Genomic DNA, 21,727 nt, shown 5'->3' on the forward strand with positions numbered 1-21,727 from the left:
ACCTGGGGCTATTGTTTTTTCAAATCACGATTTTTTTAATTAAAAAAACTCATTGTGAGGATTAAAACACAAGAAATCTAATTTTTATTTTTCCTACTTAAATGAAACCTACTGGAACTTTTTAGACTTTTTTTAATATTGAAAAGAGAAATACTGCAAATTATCCTGAGATTTCACACCTAAACCACCTCTCTCAATTGATTTCAAGTCTTCTCCCTGGACTGTGTAGATCTAGTTTGAATGAAAGATTATCAAGATGAGTCACATTTGACAATACACTGTAAGAAACAACCTCTCATGTAGAACATTTTGATATTTTAAGGTAATAATGGTAACAACAATGTATAATTGTTTGTGCATCTGAAGTTGCCTGCAGCAATACATAGAACTAGAATATTAGTTTTGTAAGACATAAATCCCAAGACATTGTTTCTTACTTTATCAGGATGAACAACAAGTACTGCTTTCCGATAAACCTTTTTCACTTGTTCTGGAGTTACAAGATCGGCCATGCTCACAGGTTTCCACTTTGTTTCTCCTTCCCATAGCACTGTATGCATGGTAGATAACAATGCTCTTATATTTCTCTCCTTCCCTTCAATCCATTCAAGGATCTGTGTAGAGAGATATAATCCTGAATCAAACAGCTAAGCAGGCAGATGTAATTATTCCTATTACGGTAGATCAGAAGTCCCCAACCTGTGGGCCATGGCCCTCTATTGGCCCATGGCCTAATTGCCACTGGGATGCATGAGTGGCCAGCAAGTGCATATGCATGTGTGTGTGTGCACAGGGCTCCACTTGTGCAAGCATCACCACGCTTGCACGAGCCTCATTGCAGTGCTTGCAGCCCCACTCGCACAGGTATCACTGTGAATGTCGTGGACGTGCACAGCCACACATGCACACCTGTTCCTGCCCTTCCAACGAAATCACCCCTCTGAGCCGCCAATCTGGGTGGTTCCAGGGAACTCTGTATTAGACTAAATTTGCTTAGACTGTTTCAAAATTCCAGAAAACAACCATGATTAGTTCATCATATAGAAATCTTAAACTACTCTCCTGAAGCCGGAATATCTCAATGGGATTTTCTATCCCCTCCTTTCTACCATCATTGTCACCATGTGGATGCTAAGATTTTGAAATTAAAAGGAAAACAACAACAATGCAAAATATCCTGATAAGTTGCTATAGCATATTGACATTATTTATGTACAACATACATAATTAATATTGCATCCTAATACATCTTTGAAACTTTATTTTAAAAATGTCTAAGATATCCCAATGCGTACTTTTAATTTTTCAGGATCCATTTCTTTGGCCATTTCTTCTTTTCGCATCTCTGCTATTGTTCTGGGGCCCTTTCTGTCTCTATGCGCATTAAAACCTTGGCCAGATAAGAGATCCTCAAAATCAGCAGACAGTTTGGGCTTAGGATCTGAACAGTAAAATAAAAATAAGTATTATTATTTCTGATCTGATATAGTTCAATATTTCTCTAACACGATCAAATTACTGTATCACAAAACTTAAGCCAAACAAGATAACGTGTAGGCATTTACAGCACAGAAAAATATGGGAATTTATACTTTCTCCTTCAGTGCTAATGTTGTTAGCAGAGCTTTCCACAACAGCATGTCACTGGAAATTCAATTACAGAACTTTTATGTAATGTAGGTAGTCCTTGACTTACAACCATTCATTTAGTGAACAAAGTTACAACCACATTGAAAAAAATGACTTATGACTGTTTTCACACTTATGACTGTTGCAGCATCCCCATGGTCATGTGATCAAAATTTAAATGCTTGACAACTGGCATGTATTTATGATGGTTGCATTGCCCCAGGGTTATGTGATCATCTTTTGTGAACTTCTGGCAGACAAAGTCAATGGGAAGCCAGATACACTTAACAACTGTTACTAGCTTAACAACTACAGTGATTCACTACAGTGACTGTGGCAAGAAAGATCATCAAATGCAAAACCCACTTAACAACTGTCTCACTTAGCAGTGGAAATTTTGGTCTCAATTATGGTCATAAGTTGAGGACTGCCTGTAGTTTAGCATTCCGTATATTGCCTTATCTAGCCTATCTATCTGAGTAAGATCCCTCTTCTTTGGTTTATCACAGGGGTCTCCAACATTGGCAACTTTAAGACTCATGGACTTCAACTCCCAGAACTCCCTTTAGACAAGAATTCTGGGAGTTGAAGTCCACAAGTCTTAAAGTTGCCAACGTTGGAGACCCCTGGTTAATCAGGTAGGCCCATTTTGAACTTAAACTCACTCAGCAGTTCAAATAATATGAATCTAATTTTCATTTGTCTTTGAAAAGTTCAGCTCTTTTAAACTCATGTGAACATGTGGTAACTAAAAAATCATAATTACATGTATACTGCTGTAAAAATGGTATACCTGGGTTTTGTTATTCTCTTTCCACATCTAGTGAAATTTATTGTAGAACATAATATTATCAAATATGAGAGCTCCCTGTGTATGAAAGCCATATCATTGGCAGATAGGAAAACTGGTAGCAGTTTCACTGAGTTTCACTTCAAAATAATGGGCAACAGGTAGGCCTTCAGATGTTGTTAAAATTCAATTCCCATCAGCCTTTGCCAACAATGAGGAATGCTAAGAGTTACCATCTAAAATCCAGAAATCTATCAGTTGCTGTTTCTTCACTTACAAGTCATTGGGAAGAAGGAGAAATATTGGTTTATTATAATAAGCAGCAGTACAATCTCTGCAATTCAGTCTTCCCATGCCCTTTAGATGTGTTAGGACTGCTACTTCCAAGATCCCTGTTAACAATTCCTAATTTGGAGTGTTGTATTTCCAAAACTCATAGAGGGCATCTGGTTGGAGCAAGCTGATGTACAGCTACTCTTAGAACTAGAGCCATGATGGTAAACTATGGCACGCATGCCACAGCTGACCCGCAGAACCCTCTCTACAGGCACATGAACCACACCCCAGCTTGGCTCCGCCACGCATGGGCATACGCCTCCCACTGGCCAGCTGGTTCTCGGGTCTCTGCCACACATGCACAGGGGTGGAGCGCATGTGGGAGACATGCACGCATGCAGGGGGTGGGATGCATGCGCAGGGGTCGCACATACATACATGGGAGGGCAAGTTCTGCATGCTTTCAGTACTCTGTACCAAAAAGGTAGCCATCACTGAAGTGTCTAGTTTAATTTCAGACATGTCACTTATATCATAGTTAACAGAGACTTGGCCATGAAAATATTGCACTTTGTAGCCTATCAAGCAACATACTATTTGCATTTAAACATAGTTCAAAAAATTAAAAGTTCAGTTACCAGAACTGCCCGATCCTTTTCCACGGTCATTTTGACCAGCAGGCATTGCAGAAAAACTCACATTATAATTCGGCCTATTTTGCGGAGAAGAATGAGGCATGCTTTGTTGAGGTTTAGTCTGGGTTTGAGGCCTAGGGAATCCAGGGCCCTGTGGCCAGCTGCCACCTCCCATTGGCTGGGGAGATGGTTTCTGTGGTGATCCCATAGGAGGAAAAACCCCTCCCATTCCTGTAGGTGTATTGGGTTTGCTGGCCAAGGAAGGACAACCTGGAATGTGAAGTAAAGCAACGTGTATTAATGTTATGTTTGGCTTAGCAAGAAACCAGAATGAGAATTGTTACACCTATAACCAAGTATCAAGTCATGGGAACTGTAAATAAAACCCATTTCCAAGATTATAAATGCTGACAATTATTATACTCCACAATAATACATAGGCACACAGATCTTACAAGGCAAATTTCCTAATTGATTTGGGAGTAGGAGTAGAGAATGGCTGTACCCTTCAGCTTCTCCAGAACAAATAAAATGATATGTCCTGTTACTTTCAAGTGCAGGGTGAAGTTGTGATTAATTGACTGCTTGGGGTGCGGGTGGGGAGCGAAACTTAAAGTCACCCAAACAACTTGAATGTACTGTATAATCAAGAGACTTGTTCATCATATTTAAGGCATCATTCTATTCATTAAGAATATATTTAAGACATCACCACTTGCAATTCTAATGTTTTACTTTTGCTTGCATCTTTGTATCATTTCCCTATTACTGACTTGTGGCATATGACCTGGCGTAGCTGCTGGTGTGAGTCAATAAAAGGGAATGAGAAAAAGGGAGAAGCAGCTCAACCTTGGGCTTGAAGGCCATCTGTGTTGTCACTACTGCTAGCCGGAGCTGATGTGAGGAGATGTAGAGACAGCAGGCCCATCAGTCAAGTCTGATATATGGGTGTTGGGGACTGCAGCCCTGGGGGGGGGGGAGTACCCACCTGCTCAGTTTCTGAGGGACATGTTGCTGGAGTGGGAGGGAGGGAGAGATAGAGGAGAAAACAAGAGAGAAATGTGGTGTAAAATAGAGTAGTTAGCGACAGAAGTTGGACAGTGAAGTTTTGTGCAGAGCAGTTGCCAATTGGGGAGAGAGAGACAAAATCCACAGGGGACTTCCCTGAAAGAAAAGAAATGAGGGCCCAGAGAGAAGACATCTTCACCAAGGTGTCAACCCTGGAGTGGACATGGCTGAGGCCAACTTGGAGGCTTCGGGGTTGCCACAAAACAGAGGGAGGGCGGAGATAATTAGATGAGGTTTTGTAGCCAAAACAATAAAGCTTTCCTGTGGGAATCAAGGACATTCTCACAGGTGGTTGGCCAGGGGAGGAGTGAAGTAACCAAGCAACCAGCCAGCACCTGGATTGGACAGTGTGACCAGTGACTTGGGGGAAATGTGGAACTTTTATTTTTAATTGGGTGAAAGCCATGGGAATTTTTAGAGTTGACTTTCACCAGTTGTGCCAATATGATGTTCTTTGAGGAATTTGCCTGCCTCAGAGTTCTACTTTCTATGGGTGCATTACTTGGAACCCTGACACAAGGCTCAAAGTAGGAAGTAAGAGGTTTGTGGGTTATTGGCAAAGCCCTCTGAGGAAGGCCTGATAGGTAGAGGATCCTGAGAAAGGTTCTTTTACCAGTGGAGTAGTAGTACTGTAGCTGAGTAGATCCAGAAGAAAGTCAAGCCATACTGAGCACATTACAGTAAATCCAGCCCATTCCTTTATTTTCATTCTTTCTTGGTAACCCCAGAAAAGGGGAAGGAAGCAGGAGAGCTAGAGGGAGGGGGTCATCTCTCTTACTGTAGGTAGTGAAGGAGGAGAGAGGGAGACTAGGAGGAAACCTGACATTGGGGAGAACACTGAAAAGGTCTGTATATATCTGCTGTAAATAACTGCTATAAATGCCTTCACTGTAAATAGTAAAAAAGCATAAAGCTTTTTCTGTGTGCCATCTCCACCTCCAGTTGTAAAAGAACCCCATGACACTGTGACATAAATAAAAAAGATAATAACTACAAATAGCCATGCCACATCACATCAATTATCTATTTGGCCTTGATTCTGCAAACCAGCAAAAAACCAAGCCGGGAAAGAAGGCCCTTATTTCAACAAGAATGGGAAATGTAAACAAACAAGACAGCAAACAGCAGAGAAGAGTATAAATGTAGTTGTTATGATCATAGTAGACTTTAAAGGTTAATGAAAAAAGGGGGGCAAAGCATTTTATAAAAGGGGTTGGAAAGATATTGAACAATGGATAACTCCATACATTTTATGATCTGTTAATTGCATTAATATGTGCTTACTTATTTCTTTAATTGTGTTGGTTAAGATGGGCAATTTTTCTCATACAAAACCAAAGCTACAATGATATATAGAATGAGATATGTAACTCCTAATTGCTCACCATTTAGATAATGTACTGGTGAAGATCATTAATCAAACTATTCATATATATGTTATAATCTATTAGCATTTGAAAATATGAACGAATGAGAATTCCTCCCACTAGATATTATGACTTTAATGATCACAGATTTTGGGGTGAATCATATAAATCTGAAGGAAATCACTTCAAAGCCAAATTCAGACAACACTTCACATAGAAGGATATCATAATCACTCTCTATCTCTCTTAGCATAATCATCAAGGGAATCCGTGTCAAAATCCAGTAAAATGAACTCCACCCATTTTAGACTCTTCTTTGGGAATAAGTCATAGAACTATAATTATTTGGATATTCTAGATTCAATTATTTTTCCAGCAGTAAATTAATTACAAACGATGCCCTTAAGAAATTGGTTTTTTTTTTACTTCTAACTAAACATAATATCTTGATGTCAAGAGATAAATAAACAGATTGGTGAAAAATCTCCCATGCATATTGTTCAAAATTCAGCACTTAAAGTTGAAAATAACAGATTGAAGCAGACCCAGGAAATTCTGAGTTGCTTCAAAAGAACCCAGCATAGTCAATGCTATCTCCTGAAAGCTATCATTTGTGGAATCCTTAACACAAAGTCCAATACCGCCAATTCCTATGTGCAACACACATGCAAAATTCCCAATGTGTCCTGGGTATCTAACACATAAGCACTTTATATTGACATTTGAATGGACAAGAAGCCTGACAAAACAAGATAATTGTTCAGAGTTCTCCTTAGAATGTATACTAGAATTGAGACTTCTGGTGAATGCCATGCAGAGCCAGATGTCTTGCCAACATGGGATGGCATTTATGATGGAGATCATAGTTGGAGGCTGTATCTGCACTGGTAAAATCTCTCCAGAAAAAGGAGATATCATGAGATAATAACCCACATGTATTCTGGATAACCATTTCTCATGAGTAGACCACAGGGACCACAATTTTGCAGATGGTTTATGAGTTGAGTGGTTGGGAGTAGATGGGTAGATTACAGTTGTAATGCAGCCTTTTAAGGACAAAAGTTCAACAGAGTCTCATTTCTTAATCAATGTTTTGATTATCTTTTTACTGTTGCAGAAATAGTAAGACCCTTTTGACTGACAAATTTCTACTACATTCACTGGGTAAGTCTCTTTATCCTTAGTGAAGGAAGTGTTTTGAATATGAATTTAAGGACTTGAAAAAATGTTATTTTTTGGAAATAGCAAAAAACAGAAGGATTTGAAATAGAACGTTGAAATTGATTATAAAATCCTTCCCATGGGAAACAGTGGATATTTACATTCCTTGAAAAAACATACAATGTAATAAGTTTGGTCTTTGAAGGTTGGAAACTTGAGGGCATCAAAAGCAAATAAAATAATGGATATACTGCAAGATGTGTGTGGAAAAAATATATTCAGCAGATCCTTTAAAAAACATTTTTGCTGTAATTGAAAGGCTAGATGATGCTATGAAACAGTGACGTGCGGTGAGGTTGATACCTGGTGAGGCTCAGCAGGGCAGCGGTCGGCCTCGGCGGGGGGGGGAGAATTTGCATCGCGGGAGCAACCAAGCGCCCGGGTCTGCAGCAAAGGCGCTTGGTGGCTCCCGCGATGCAAAGTGCCCCGCTGCCCCCCGCTGTCCCGGCCTGCATCCGCTGCTTCTCCAAGCTGGGCGAAGGAGGGGTGGTGGCGGCGGCGGCAGCGGCTGCTTTAAGTGCTCCCTTGTCTCACAGCCGGGGCCGCTCCAGGCCGCCAGCCGCTGACACCTGCTCCTGTGAGAGCCTCTGCGTAGTGCTGGGAGGCCGCGGAGAAGCTTTGTTCCGTTTTTCACTCAGCCTTCCCCAGAGGCGATCCGGGACTTCCAGCGGCAGAGCTTGGAGAAGCAGCGGACGCAGGCCGGGACAGCGGGGGGGCAGCGGGGCACTTTGCATCGCGGGAGCCGCCAAGCACCCAGGTCTGCAGCAAAGAGGCAGCCTCCTCCTTCTCGCCCACTCCTCTCTCCTCTGAAGCACGCCCCGCCCAACGTAAGCGTGCTCAAGAAGACACGATTGGCTGCTTCCAAATCAGGAGGCGGGAGAATTAGTGCCTCTTTTCCATCTGAACTTCTTTGCCTTTTAACTCTTTATTAACTTTTAGAAAGCGAAAAATTCCTTATGGAAAAGAGGCCCCGAGTTCTCTCGCCTCCTGCTTTGGTTAACACTAAGCAGACACCAAGCCACTGTGAGCTGGAATCTGGTAGCAACTATCTTGGCTTTAATTATTTAAAAAAAAATATTTAAATTTCTTTCTTTTTCCTGAGGAGACTGGTGAGGCTCCGCCTCCCTTGCCTCTAGTGACTGCACGTCCCTGCTATGAAAGTGAAATAACTTTTACTGGAGAATGAATTTGACTTAAATATGGATTTAAAAAATGACAGTCTATAAGAAGGATATGGAGCAAGATGAACTGAACCTACAAATAAAGCTAGGTGATGTTTAATAATTAAAAAGGATATGAGAATAATAGGCCAAAAGAATGACTTGTATAATCTTTTTATACTGGATTTACAAGAGGGGCTTGTTAATGTTGGTGATTTTGTGAGAATAGAAAAATGAATGAAAATAAACCATATGCTGGGATATTATTTGAGGGGACCTATTAAGATCAAGATTTGGGGAGTAAGGGGAAAGAATATAAAATGGGCTTATTTGATCAATGATATAATAGGCTCTGGTTATTTTTACTAATCTTGAAAGGATTTTTTTTTACTAGAACTGGAAAATAATGTTTCAAAGTTTTGTTTTAATGATAAGAGGTTATTTGCTACATTTAATTTTTTTTCTCATTAAGTTTAAAATAGTTGTGGTATCATTTCTGGTAACCTTTATTGGTTGTATTTGATTGGTGAGGTTTTGGGGGATTTGCTTAAGAACAGACAAGGAGATATAAATATAAAAGTAAGAAATTAAGTGGGCTTATTAGTTTTATTAGATTAAGTTTATAATAGATAGGTGATTGTTTCTGATAAACCTTACTGGACTTTTACTGATTAGGAAGAATGATGAGGATTTTTATGTTTATTGAGAATGAGGTGAGATATAAGGTGAAGAGGTTTGTAATATTTTAAGAAGTGGTGATATGTTTTTGAAGTATATATTTGCTGCGAAGAAGGGAAGTTACTTCTTTTTCTTTATTTCTTTTGTTCTTTGATTTTTTTTTCTACTTTTCACTTTTCTTTTTACTTTTTTGGGCTCTTTATGGCTTATGATAGTTTTATTTAAAATTTAGAAGAGTTCAGTGAAATACTGAGAGCTGGGAAAGTGGCAGCATTTTATTATCTGTCGTTCATGGATACACCTTGGTTATTCATTCTGGAGAAGCAGACAACAGACATTAATAATAGCAGACTGTTATATGAACATGCACTTCTGAATATACATGTGTTTTGGTTATGCAATCATCAGTCAACCTGCTAGATTTGCACCAAGAGCTCCCAAGTCAGCAAAAGGATCCAGAGTTTGTGGTTTGGCTTGATGTGTGGGGGTGTTGTGCAGTGATCCTGTAGGGCTGGAAGCAGTTGATTTGCTCACCATACCTAGATGATGTAAGAAGAGAAAAAGCATGTTTATGAAATACAATTGAATGACCTCAAAGCTAAAAGTAGCACAATCCAACTGCATAAACTAGTTGGTTAACTCAACATAAGCAAAGCATATCATTTATAGAATTGTAGTTTGGGAATATGTCTTTCTAGGTCTGTATTGAAGATATATTCAATCAACAGCATAGAACAAGTCTCAACAAGCACCCAAAAAACCTTTGGCCAACTAGAGTAGAAAAAAATAACACCCAAGTTACTTTTTCATTAAATCATGTTATTAAGAGAATAAAGAAGCTAACTTAGCTCATATACTATAAAATGCTTTTGACAACTATAAATAGCAGCATGTATAACTTGTAGTACACATGCTTTTGTAAAATCTCTGTAATACATCAATACTTCTTTGGGTATCATATTTTTTCTATTTCATTAGCACTCCTGTAATACCCTTGGGCAATTCTTCTTCAACATTTAAGATATTAAAGTTAAATATGTTGTGTCCATTGAAAAAGCATATTTTCAAAACGTCAATATCAATTGCTGGAGGCTGATCCCCTCTTACATCCCTGATAGGAACCTATTTTGCCACTTCATTTAGAGAAAGTCAGTTTGGTGTAGTGGTGAAGGCACCAGGCTAAGAACTAGGCCTGGGATGAAAGCAATGGCAAAACACTTCCAAAAATCTTACTAAGCAAATTGCAATGACTGCTCCCAGCAATTACCAGGAATCAATACAAATGTGAAGGCACCAGTGGTGGGTTTCAAACTTTTTTAGAACCTCTTCTGTAGGTGTGGCCTGCTTTGTGGGAGTGGTTTGCCAGCCATGTGGGTGGGTGGGAGTGGCTTTCCAGCCATGTGACTTGGTGGCCATGGCCAACTTGTAAAATGTGGTGAAACTCACTTAACAATGCTCTTCCTTAGCAACCAAAATGTTGGCTCAGAAACTCTGGCATTTGAAACACACAAGTCTTAAAGCTGCCAAGTTAGAAGACCCTTGCACCCCTAACCCTTTAGAAAAAAAACCCAGGGGTGTTCCAACTTGACAGCTTTAAGACCTGTGGACTTCAACTCCCAGAATTCCTCCTCTCACTCTTCATCTTGATGATATGCCGACGGGCGGGGGGAGGGAGCTGAAATCAGTTCTAAACGGCACTGTAGATTTGTGGAACCTCTTCTATAGAAGAGGTTAGAACTGGCAGGAACCCACCCCTGGAAGGCACCCTCCACCCCAAATATTGCTAAGCATGTCATCTTGTGCTATTGAAGGGAAGGTGGAATATAAATCTTACAAACAAACAACTACTTAGAAACTGATGATAAATGTCACAGTTCTTAGCTGAACACCTTTCACATAAATCATCTTAAACATATTAGATATTAGTCTCACCGGCTCAAGATTGACTCAGCCTTCCATCCTTTTGAGGTGGTAAAATGAGGACCCAGATTGTTGAGGGCAACTGGCTGACTATGTAAACTGCTTAGAGAGGGCTATAAAGCACTAAGTGTTATTGCTATTGCTATAAATCATCTTAAACAGATATTAATGTCAGACAAACCTGATTTACTAGGCCATTCCCAGTCTCCTGAAATATCTGGCTGAATGGAAACAGTTGGTGTATTCGAAGAACCTTAAAAGATAAACATTGCCATTTAGCAATATTTTTAAAACAGTAGTATAAACAGTTATCCATTCATTTGTTTTAGCCTTTCTCAATTGTTTGTGGGAAATTCACCATGTCTTCTCATTAAATAAATATATATACAACTTTCTCAGAATAAGTAGCTTGTGAGTACTAATCTCACCAGAAATGAATACTTAAAATGTTCTAAATTCATTTTAGAATAAATGAATGAATGTGGGTCGGAGGGGAGCAGAAATTCTGACTTGGGGTCTGCTTCAGCCTCCTGGTGCACTGCTTTGGGTGAAGGCTAGAGGGAAGTACCGCTGGTACTTACAAAGAGCTGGAGGTCCTTGTTCCAGTGGGACTGCATCATGGCCTGGAACTGGCTGACCATCTCAGCCCGCTGAGCCTTCAGGCACCGTACCTGTCCTTGCACTCCCGCAGGTCTTCCCTCTGCTTGGAAAGCCTATGCTCCTAGTCCTCAGTGAGGTGCTTCTATTGAACCTCCTTGGTCAGATTCAATTTAAACTGAGCTGTTTTGCCAACTCTTTCTCATGGTGGCTGCTTAGCTCCAACAACTGCTTCCTGTTGGGGCCCAAGGAACCAGGCAGGGAGGCAAAGAGTGGCTGGGAGAGGAGGGATGAATAGAGGCTGATGAGGCACCCCTTGACATGAGTGACATCAAGTTGGCCATACCAACCCAGTCACATGACCACCTAGCCATGCCCACCCAGTCGGTCATTAGGCAGATCATATTAGTGGTCCGCCGGATTTAAAATTAAGAATTTAATGGTCCCTAAAGTCCGAAAGTTTGGTAACCCCTGTCCTAATGAATACCAGTGCACTACTATGTTCTCAATTCCATAGTACGTTTTTTAATGCAAATTTCCATGCTGCAAAGCAAAGCGTTAGCCTCTACCAACTTATTTATTTCTTAGAATGCATGAAAGCCAAAATTCTACTTATTTACTCAGAAAAATATGTTGTCTCCTTCAACCATTTTTGCATCTTCCCCATTGTGTAAAGTAAGAGGATGAACAAAAACGTTCTGCAATAATTTTTGAGGGAACACAATTCCCTAATAGTGTTGACTATTGTGTTCAGGTATTTTTGGACCTTAGACACTTTTAGATTTTTATTTTTTCAATCCTTTCCTTGTCCTTAGCTGTGGATGCATAACCCTTGCTATGATAGTCTTCTACAAATCCTGGAGGGGATCATATGTGCATAACCTCATTCTAAAATATTGGCAAGGTCAAGGATCAAAGAATGGCTCATGTGTGAACTGTAGTTCTCAATATAGACATATCAGTTGTGCCAATGAGCAGCAGATTGTTGGGTGAAAATTGATATTATTTGCCACCACATAGATTTTCTCCATGACATTGAGTGAAAAGCAGAAAGCAAAATATTGGGGAAAATTGGGAAATAAGCACTGGATACTGTGAGTATGAAAAAGGCCTCTACTTCATGTCAACAGACAATGTCAATGACTTAATGTAAGAAATAATTTCTCACATAGCCATGCCACTTTGAGTGCTTGGAAGCATCTACCAACATTGAACCAGATCACTTGGGGTTGAACAGATTCCATATTTTTTGTAAATAAGATCTTATTCACATTTTTTTAAAAAAAATATGAGTGTTTTCCCAAAAGGATTACTAATAATCATAATAATGTTATGCTATTTGACCTGCAAACAGCATAGTTTATTATTCTGAACATGGATATTTTCCTGCTGAACAGATTCTGAAGGATCCAATCTGGGTCAATCACCAGAGACAGAAGTTCCCTTAGAACAGGCTACAGCACGAGACTGACAGCTTGGAAGACTAAACCTCTGGTTCCAATGACCAACCCAGATTAGATCCCGCAACATTATCCTGGGATACATATATTTGCCTTCATTCGTGAACAGATACTGTGTTTCCCCGAAAATAAGACAGGGTCTTATTTTCTTTTTTTAAAAACCCCTGAAATAAGCGCTTGGCCTTATTTTCGGGAAGATCTTATTATTTTTGAGGTGCAGGAGGCCCCTTAACCGTGGCCCACAGCCTACGGAACAGCTGATCCAGAGAGGGCCAGAACTTCTGTCTCTGTTTTTGGCACACTCTTGCCAGCCCTAGTGTTGCTGGGCCTGCTGCTCTTTTTGTGGCTGCCACTAAGAGAAGGGGTGTAGTAGCTAGGGTTTGCAGGAGCCGCCTCCGCAAGGCCGTTCCACATGGATGGCAGGTGCATGGCGGGGACTGGCTACACATGCATTTAAATATTTTAGGGGAGGGCTTATTTTGGGGGGAGGGCTTATTTTAGCCCATGTGCTCAAAAGCCCAATTGGGCTTATTGTCTGGGGAGATCTTATTTTCGGGGAAACAGGGTACTATTTAAAGAAATTGGAAAATAAAGCATCTTATTCCTTCCATTTGCAAATAACCCACATTTCAAGGGGGAAAAGGCTAGCACCATTAATTGTTTTTATCATAATTCAAAAATAAAAAAAACATCATACCTATGTTAAAAGGATCCCCTTGCACTGTAGGTGAAGGACTCCTTGTTGCTTGAAGAAAAGGATCACTTTTGGCATTTGATGAAAGGAAAGAGCCTAAAAGATCTGGGACAGGTTGCTTAGGACTACCCCCAAATGGGTCAAAGGCAGATGCTGGGGGGAAAAAGTGAATTCTAAGAACATGCTTCTTCTTTCTATTCCAATACTGTGCAATATACTTATATTTTAAAGGAATAGTGTAATATTCTGAACTTTACATAAACTGTGTCATTAAGGTGAACCACTGCCAAAGCAAGAGTCACAATTCTTTTAATCTAATTTTAAAAATGGAGAAGAGGGATCATAGCAGTCATTAGGAAAACAACACTAGACCCATGCTGTGGTGATGATAGATGACACACAGCTTTCAGCAAATACTTATCCAGAATGGCTGTTGTCACAATGTAAATAGACAATTCAAATTGCATAAGGTGAATGATTACATGTGCAGGGCATAGGATGCGCCAGTAGGTGTCATAACATGTCCTGCTGCTCCCTTGGCATATACATGCAGGCTAGAGAAAGCATCCAGGTAAATAATACCTGGTTAGCATTACCTCTAGTTAATAGAATTCACAATTCTTTGCAGAAACCAAGTGACCAGAGTAGCAATATATAAAGTCAGCAAGAGCCTAATAAATCATTCCTTGTTAAAGATGGATTTTTTTCATCTTGCAGTCCTGATTGTCTCCTAGCTATCTTCCTACTGTTAAAGAATTACTTGTTGGGATGAAAACAACCAAATGTGTGATTCTTGACTGGATCTTATATTGCACATATTCATAGTGTCTCTCTTAAAATATACAACTAGGCTAGAAAGCATTGAAAATCCACATAAGGAAACTCTCCTGTTCTCTTACCTCCCAGTGCAATACTATGCTTATCCTACAAAAAAATCCAGATTCTCCTGAGTTGCATAAAAGAGAGGGAGTGAAGAAACTGCTAGAAAATAGGGAAAATTGGCCAGCACTAATTGGAGGCATTTACATCTGAGTTCTGAGGAGACATACAAAAAATTCTTCTATCCACATGTCTTAAAACCTAGCAGTTAGTAGCCGTCCAAACTAATAATCATGAAAAGTAATTTATAAATCCAAAGGAAGACACAACTCTTTTTCATGAGGATTCTTGATTAGCATCAATTGCTTAAAGTGAATTTTGTTTGTAAAGTACTTTAAGATTCTGGTTAAGATTTTTTTTTTTTACCTTCTCCTATTCTTGGGGACAACGATGGGGATGCTGAAGTTGCAGACCGCCGTGGAGTTGACTGTGCTGAACCAGTTCCACCCATCTGAAAGACATCTTCAACAGGTCCCTGACTGCCTTGGTTTAATCCTCCAGAATTTCCAACCCCAAAAAGGTCACTCAGCAAGTCTGAGTTAGATGGTGGTGCACTGGGGGCTGCTGAGTAGTTCATAGGAGTACCGGCCAAACCTAGAAGATCTGCATCCTCTTGTGGAGGGGGGCCTGGCTGCTCTTGCGGCTTTTTGCTGTGCTTTGAAGTGCCGTGAATTTTGTCAGTGCTAGTGCCACTGTGCTGACTGGAGAGGGATAAGAGTTCATCATCGGATTGCTCGCTTTCTTCATGGACCAGTGCTGCCCTGTCCTCAGAGCTGGGATGAGAACTGGTTCTTTCTGCCTTTTGATCTAAGTAGTAAAAACAGCTTAATGTTAGCTAGCAACTTTGTGGTTCTTCTAAGGCAGAAAAAAACAATCCTTGGGGGGAAAACAGCCACATGTGAAAGCAGACAATACCAGCAATAATAATTACTGTATTTTTCGGACTATAAGATGCACTGGAATATAAGACGCACCAGAATATAAGGCACACCAAGATTTTGAAGAGTTTAGTTAGTTTAGTTTAGTTTATTTGGTCTTGTATGCCACCCACTCCCGAAGGACTCCGGGCAGCTTACAATAAACAAGGGAAGGGGATAAATAGACAAAACACTTTAAAATACGCAACATTCACAGTTACCATGGGGATGGATATTTCACAAGCCCCCCAGCCTGCTGGAGCAGCCAGGACTTGGTGGCTTTGCGGAAGGCTGGGAGGGTAGTAAGGGTCCGGATCTCCACGGGGAGGTCATTCCAGAGGGCTGGAGCTGCAACAGAGAAGGCTCTCCCCCAGGGGGGTCGCCAGCCGACATTGGCTGGCAGATGGAATCTGGAGGAGACCTAACCTGTGAGATCTGATCGGTCTAAGGGAGGTAATCGGCAGGAGGCGGTCTCTCAGGTACCCAGGTCCGATGCCATGTAGGGCTTTATAGGTGATGACCAGCACCTTGAAGCGGGTCCGGAGCCAGTGCAGCTCACGGAGGATAGGTGTGACGTGGGTGTACCTGGGTGCACCCACAATCGCTCGCGCGGCTGCATTCTGGACTAACAGAAGTCTTCGAACACTCTTCAAGGGCAGCCCCATGTAGAGCGCGTTACAGTAATCCAGTCTTGAGGTCACAAGGGCGTGAGTGACTGTCTGAAGGGCCTCTTGATCCAGGTAGGGTCGCAATTGGTGCACCAGGCGAACCTGGGCAATGGTCCCCCGGTCACAGCCGACAAATGGTGTTCTAAAGTCAGCTGGGGGTCCAGGAGGACTCCCAAATTGCAGACCCTCTCTGAGGGGCGTATAATTTTACCCCCCAGCCTGAGAGATGGAATACTTGGCCAATCTTTGGGAGGGAACATCAGAAGCCACTCGGTCTTGTCTGGATTGAGTGCCAACTTGTTTGCTCCCATCCAGACCCTAACAGCCTCCAGGCACTGGCACATCACTTCTACTGCTTCACTGAGTTGGCACGGGGCAGACAGATACAGTTGCGTATCGTCCGCATATTGGTGGTACTTAATCCCATGCCGGTGTATGATCTCACCCAGCGGCTTCATGTAGATGTTGAATAGGAGGGGGGACAGGACCGAACCCTGTGGCACCCCATAGTTGAGGGGCCTTGGGGTCAACCTCTGCCCTCCAACCAACACCGACTGCGACCTGTCCGAGAGGTAGGAGGAGAACCACCAAAGGACGGTGCCTCCCACTCCCACCTCCCGCAACCATCGCAGAAGGATACCATGGTTGATGGTATTGAAAGCTGCTGAGAGGTCAAGGAGCACAAGGATAGAGGGGTGACCCCTATCCCTGGCTCACCAGAGATCATCGATCAGCGCGACCAAAGCAGTTTCAGTGCTATAACCAGGCCTGAAGCCAGACTGAAAGGAGTCCAGATAATCGCTTTCATCCAAGGACCGTCGGAGTTGAGAGGCCACCACTTTCTCAACAACCTTCCCAACAAAGGGAAGGTTGGAGACGGGACGATAGTTGCTCAAAATGGCTGGGTCCAGAGATGGTTTCTTCAGGAGGGGTCTCACCACCGCATCCTTTAGGAGGAGCGGGAAAATTCCCTCCTGGAGAGAGGTGTTAACTATCGTCCGGATCCAGCCGCGTGTCACATCCCTGCTGGTCGAGACCAGCCAGGAGGGGCATGGGTCCAGTATACAAGTGGAGGCAGTCACCGCTCCCATGGCCTTGTCCACTTCCTCAGGAGAAGTAAGTTGAAACTCAATCCATAATGTATGCTCAAGACCTTCCCCCGGTACCTCGGCTGGTACCATGCAATTGGAGTCCAGCTCTGTCCGAATCCGAGCGACTTTATCCGTTAAATACTGAACAAATTCCTCAGCTCTACCTTGTAAAGGGTCATCCGCATCCCCCCCTTTCAAGAGGGAGCAGGTTATTCTAAACAAGGCGACTGGGCACAATTCAGCGGATGCAATAAGGGCGGCAAAATGCGAACATTTCGCCGCCTGTATTGCCACAAGATAAGCTCTGATAAAGGCTCTCATCAGTGTTCGGTCTGACTCAGATTTACTGGCCCTCCAGCGGCGCTCTAGGCATCTCTTTTGGCGCTTCATCTCCCGGAGTTCCTCGGTAAACCAAGGGGCCCTCCTGGATCCGCTGCCTCGGAGAGGTCGCAAAGGCGCAATCCAGTTTAGAGCCCCCGCCGCCGCTGTATTCCAGGCAGCGACTAAGGAATCCACCAGATTGTGGACGATAGTATCAAGAGGTAAATAAAAAAAGTTTTTGCACTTTACAGGCCTCCCAAACCTTCTGCATGCCGTTTTTTAGTGAAAAACAGGGTGTACAGAGAGTTTGAGAGGTCTGCAAAGTGCTCCTGCTAGCTGGGGGGGCAGAAATGAGCAAAAAATGGGCCCTTTTTGCAAAAAACAGGGCATGCATAGGCTTTGGAAGGCTTGTAGAGTGCAGGCCTCCCAAACCCTCTGCACGTCCATTTTTACAAAGGGGGTGGGGTTTTGGGAGGCCAAAAATGCTGTATTCAGTGTATAAGACGCACCCAGGTTTTCACCCTCTCTTTTGGGGGGGAAGGTGAGTCTTATACTCCAAAAAAATATGGTAAGTAATATTGCTTAATTCTCAATGCACAGAGCATATCCAAAATATAAATGAATGTATGGTGTTTTTCATTCATTTTGCAGCCATACATTGCTGCGTGCAAATAGCAGGAATAAATCTAGCTGATTCAAAAAATGTGAACTGAATTTCATGCACATGCAGGAACTTGGTCTAAATTAAAGAATGCCTGTCTGGACTATGGCATAATATGTACGAGGTCCCTGAAAAGAGGCAGGAAGATGAAGGAGGAAAGGAAACTAATAAATGAACTGTGAATTCTGGAAGATAGACTACTTGAGGAGAAATCATATGTACCTTGCCAGCTGAGAGATGACAAGAATGCACCCTGGCCAACATTCTTTAGGTTATCTTGCACTGCATCTACAGAACTTCTACCTATAATGTAAAAGGAGTCCAAATAAATCAAAGATGAGTGAATTTAAAGTAGCCAAGCTTGATATTTTCATGAAAGCTGAAATCTCCAGTCTTTGGCCATGCTGACTGGGGATTTTATGAAGTGGAACTATCATCTATGTGGGCCCCAGGTTGGGGATTATTCCCCCAGATAAAACAAACACCTTCCTTACCTGCCAGAGCAAGGGTGTCTTGATGCTCCTGATGCGATGAGAAAAGAATGCTTGGGTTGATGTCTTTTGTGGTGAAATTCTCCCATGGAGGAGTTAAGTCAGTCTGCCTATCAGCAGAATCAATTTCAATTTCCACAATGATATGGAAGAGTTGGGGATATTTTTCTGGTGAGTCACATGCATCCAGCTCAGGCCTAAAGATTCAAATTAATTCAAAGAAATGGTTTGAAGATCACCTGTTAAATCATAGTTTGAGCCTGAATATAATAATGACAATTTACTTATACAATATGATTAATTCTTTTTTTAAATAAAGTACTAATGTCATGTGATAAGCAAGAAGTCCTATAGAACTTCCCAATAAAAATTAATTTAACATTTAAGTATCTGGACCTTGGAGTGCATTTCTCATTGGAAACAGAGAAGGGTATTTTGGACTTCATGTATTCCTAAACTCCAAATGCAGAAAATATTTCAAAGATGCCTGAAGGAAAAGATATATACGGTTCCTTTAAAAGCAAATAAAAAGGTTCATTCACATTTAATGTTTTCTTTGATGAAAACCTAGTTCAGCTTGAGATAGTTTTATAGAAACCCATGTTCCAACCAAAGCATTCACAGAAGAAGCTATGATCCTTGTAGCCTACTCAACACCTCTGCCAATACAACTCAGTTACTATCTCCTGAGCACTGACAGACTTCTTCGGCTAACAGAAAAGAGAAACAGAATTATTAGTGCAGCTGAAAGGACTTAAGTGGAATTCTCTGGCTGAGTTAGCACTGTTAGCTTCTCTAATTACCTAAATTCATCTCTATATAAGGACTGGTTTTCAGGCTTCTGAGTGCTGAACCTTGCTCACTACTCATATATTACATGAATCATGTAGGATATCCAACCGTGATGCAGAAAAATAAGTTGAAATTAATTTTAAATTCCCATGTGGTCTAAACTTTTCAATAATTAAGTACTATAAAGGTAAAGGTTCCCCTTGCACATATGTGCTAATCATTCCCGACTCTAGGGGTGGTGCTCATCTCCATTTGAAAGCTGAAGAGCCAGCGCTATCCGAAGACGTCTCTGTGGTCATGACTAAAAGCCGAAGGCACATGGAATGCTATTACCTTCCCATCAAAGGTGGTTCCTATTTTTCTACTAGCATTTTTACATGCTTTCCAACTGTTAGATTGGCAGAAGCTGGGACGAGTAATGTGGCACTAGGGATTCGAACCGCCAAACTGCCAACCTTTCTGATGACAAGCTCAGTGTCTTAGCCACCGAGCCACCATATCTCTTGTAATTAGGTACTATACTATAGGTCTATTAGAATCTGCTTGTGTTTGATTTATTAAAAATTAATTTTGAAATGTTGGATCTTTTACTCACTTTTTGCAGTTCAATTTATTTCATTAATGTGTTGTAATTATTCTTATACAATTATATTCTATATCCTATTTTCAAAAATTCCTGTTTTGAAGGTAAAGTAAATATTTCTTGAATAAATCAAATCTACAGTTTCCACTTGTTGGATTTGTGAGCTATTTATTACAATAAGATCTCATGATATCCACTTTCATTCAGTTTGATGTCCTAGAAGTACTTACTTAGTAAATTTTAATGTTGTTGATCCCAGAGGTACGAATCCAGTATGAAACTGAATCTGGAACATTTGTGTATTTGTCATCTGTAAGAATTGTTAAATACATAATTTTAAAATTAAAAAAACAAAACCATAACGAAATTCAGATATTTTATCATGGAAGAACTATCAAGAAAGTTGTAATTCACTTTATTTTATTACTATAGGCATCAAAACAAAACAAAAACATATTTTTTTTTGTATTGAGTAATATTTTTTATTTTTTCATTTTCATTTTCATACACTCACATGTATACTGTGCATAGCCAACACCATACAGTATTAAACAATAATTGCATCAATTCCTCTTGTCAACAATACCCCAGAAAATAGAAACCCAATATACTTCTTCCACTCCCCATACACCTCTTTCTTCCACCACCCTCCAACTTTCTATCTCCCTCCATCATCCCCCTCTACCCTACTTCCCCTCCCCCTCTACCACTCCTCTCTCCAAATCCACTCCCCCCCTTCCTTCTCCCCTTCCCTCCCACCCTCTCTCCCATCCCTCTCTGCCCATCTTTCTTCTTTCCCACTCCTCCTCCCCTTGGTGTATTTTCACTGTATGTCAATGTACTTGGCTTATCCTATTTTTAAAGAGAGATTAAACAAAAACATATTGACGCAATAAAGAAATAAAAATTTTGTCTAGAGAGCCAATTTGCTCTAGTGATTAAGGCATCTGGCTACAAACCCAGAGTTCAAACCCCACCTTAGGCATGAAAGCCAACTGAGTGACTTTGGGCTAGTCTACTCTCTCTCAGCCTAACACATCTCCCCGTGTTGTGGTTGTGAGGAAAATAGGAGGGGGAAGAAGTGTTGGAGATGTTTGCTGTCTTGAGGTATTTATTAAAAAGTGGGAAATAAATCAGTAAATCATTAATTTGTTTGCTAATGGTTAAATTCAGACTAGTGGCACATCTACACATTCCCCTCTCCCTAAATTTAGGATCAAGGTATCTCAATAACTATTCTCTAAGTCTGTTAACTAGGAATCATAGGATTTTTCTGATTGATCCAGAGCTGAATTAAAGCCAACAGATGCAATAAGCACAGCCCAACAACAGTGTCCATTGGCCTCTCCATTGCTTAACTGAGAACACACCCAATAAGTGATTAAAAACTAAAGTTGAGTTTGACAGTGACAGGGTTAAGGGCATGATAGCTGGGGTGGGGGGGATATACTATTATGCCATAAGCACATTCTTATTTTACTTAATGGTTGGACTGGTTGTGGAAGCAGTATTTTTCATTTTACTGTTGACACAACCCTTGCTATATGCATGATGTGTGTTCTTTCTCCAGCAACCATGGTAATGAATGAATCTGCCCACTTCCTATTTGCTGACATCAAGTACTGGTATTAATAATATTTTAGCACCATTAACTAAGCAAATTTATTCCTTCAGCTACCAAAGGGATTTCAGTAAGAAACATCACAACTTTTCAAAATTGCTTTTTCATATCCAACCATTTTAACTAGGGTGAAACTACTCATTACTCTAACAGTTTTTCTGAGTAATATGCTTAAATCCAATTTTTATACCATACTATTAAAATATTT

The 21,727-nt window shown here is 41.0% G+C and overlaps 1 protein-coding gene across 4 annotated transcripts in view; it reads right to left on the reverse strand.

Annotated features, from left to right (window-relative positions):
- DNAJC6 (DnaJ heat shock protein family (Hsp40) member C6) overlaps positions 1-21,727 on the reverse strand; it is a 73,888-nt gene that overhangs the window by 3,394 nt on the left and 48,767 nt on the right. For 3 of the 4 annotated variants that reach the window (XM_087719524.1, XM_087719521.1, XM_087719522.1), the window contains 10 exons: positions 20,129-20,208; positions 18,527-18,720; positions 18,255-18,335; positions 14,741-15,181; positions 13,499-13,648; positions 10,926-10,997; positions 9,238-9,363; positions 3,334-3,600; positions 1,296-1,441; positions 438-614 (listed from right to left, as the gene is read on the reverse strand). In XM_087719524.1, the coding sequence (XP_087575650.1) occupies positions 438-614; positions 1,296-1,441; positions 3,334-3,600; positions 9,238-9,363; positions 10,926-10,997; positions 13,499-13,648; positions 14,741-15,181; positions 18,255-18,335; positions 18,527-18,720; positions 20,129-20,208 (1,734 nt within the window). The remainder of the gene's footprint in view (positions 1-437; positions 615-1,295; positions 1,442-3,333; positions 3,601-9,237; positions 9,364-10,925; positions 10,998-13,498; positions 13,649-14,740; positions 15,182-18,254; positions 18,336-18,526; positions 18,721-20,128; positions 20,209-21,727) is intronic. The other variant, XM_087719523.1, reaches the window with a different exon arrangement.

Source organism: Thamnophis sirtalis, unplaced genomic scaffold (genome assembly GCF_051295495.1).
Source record: "Thamnophis sirtalis isolate CommonGarterSnake01/CBP01778 unplaced genomic scaffold, rThaSir2_p1.2 scaffold_7, whole genome shotgun sequence".
In the NCBI taxonomy this organism is placed as follows: Eukaryota; Metazoa; Chordata; class Lepidosauria; order Squamata; family Natricidae; genus Thamnophis; species Thamnophis sirtalis.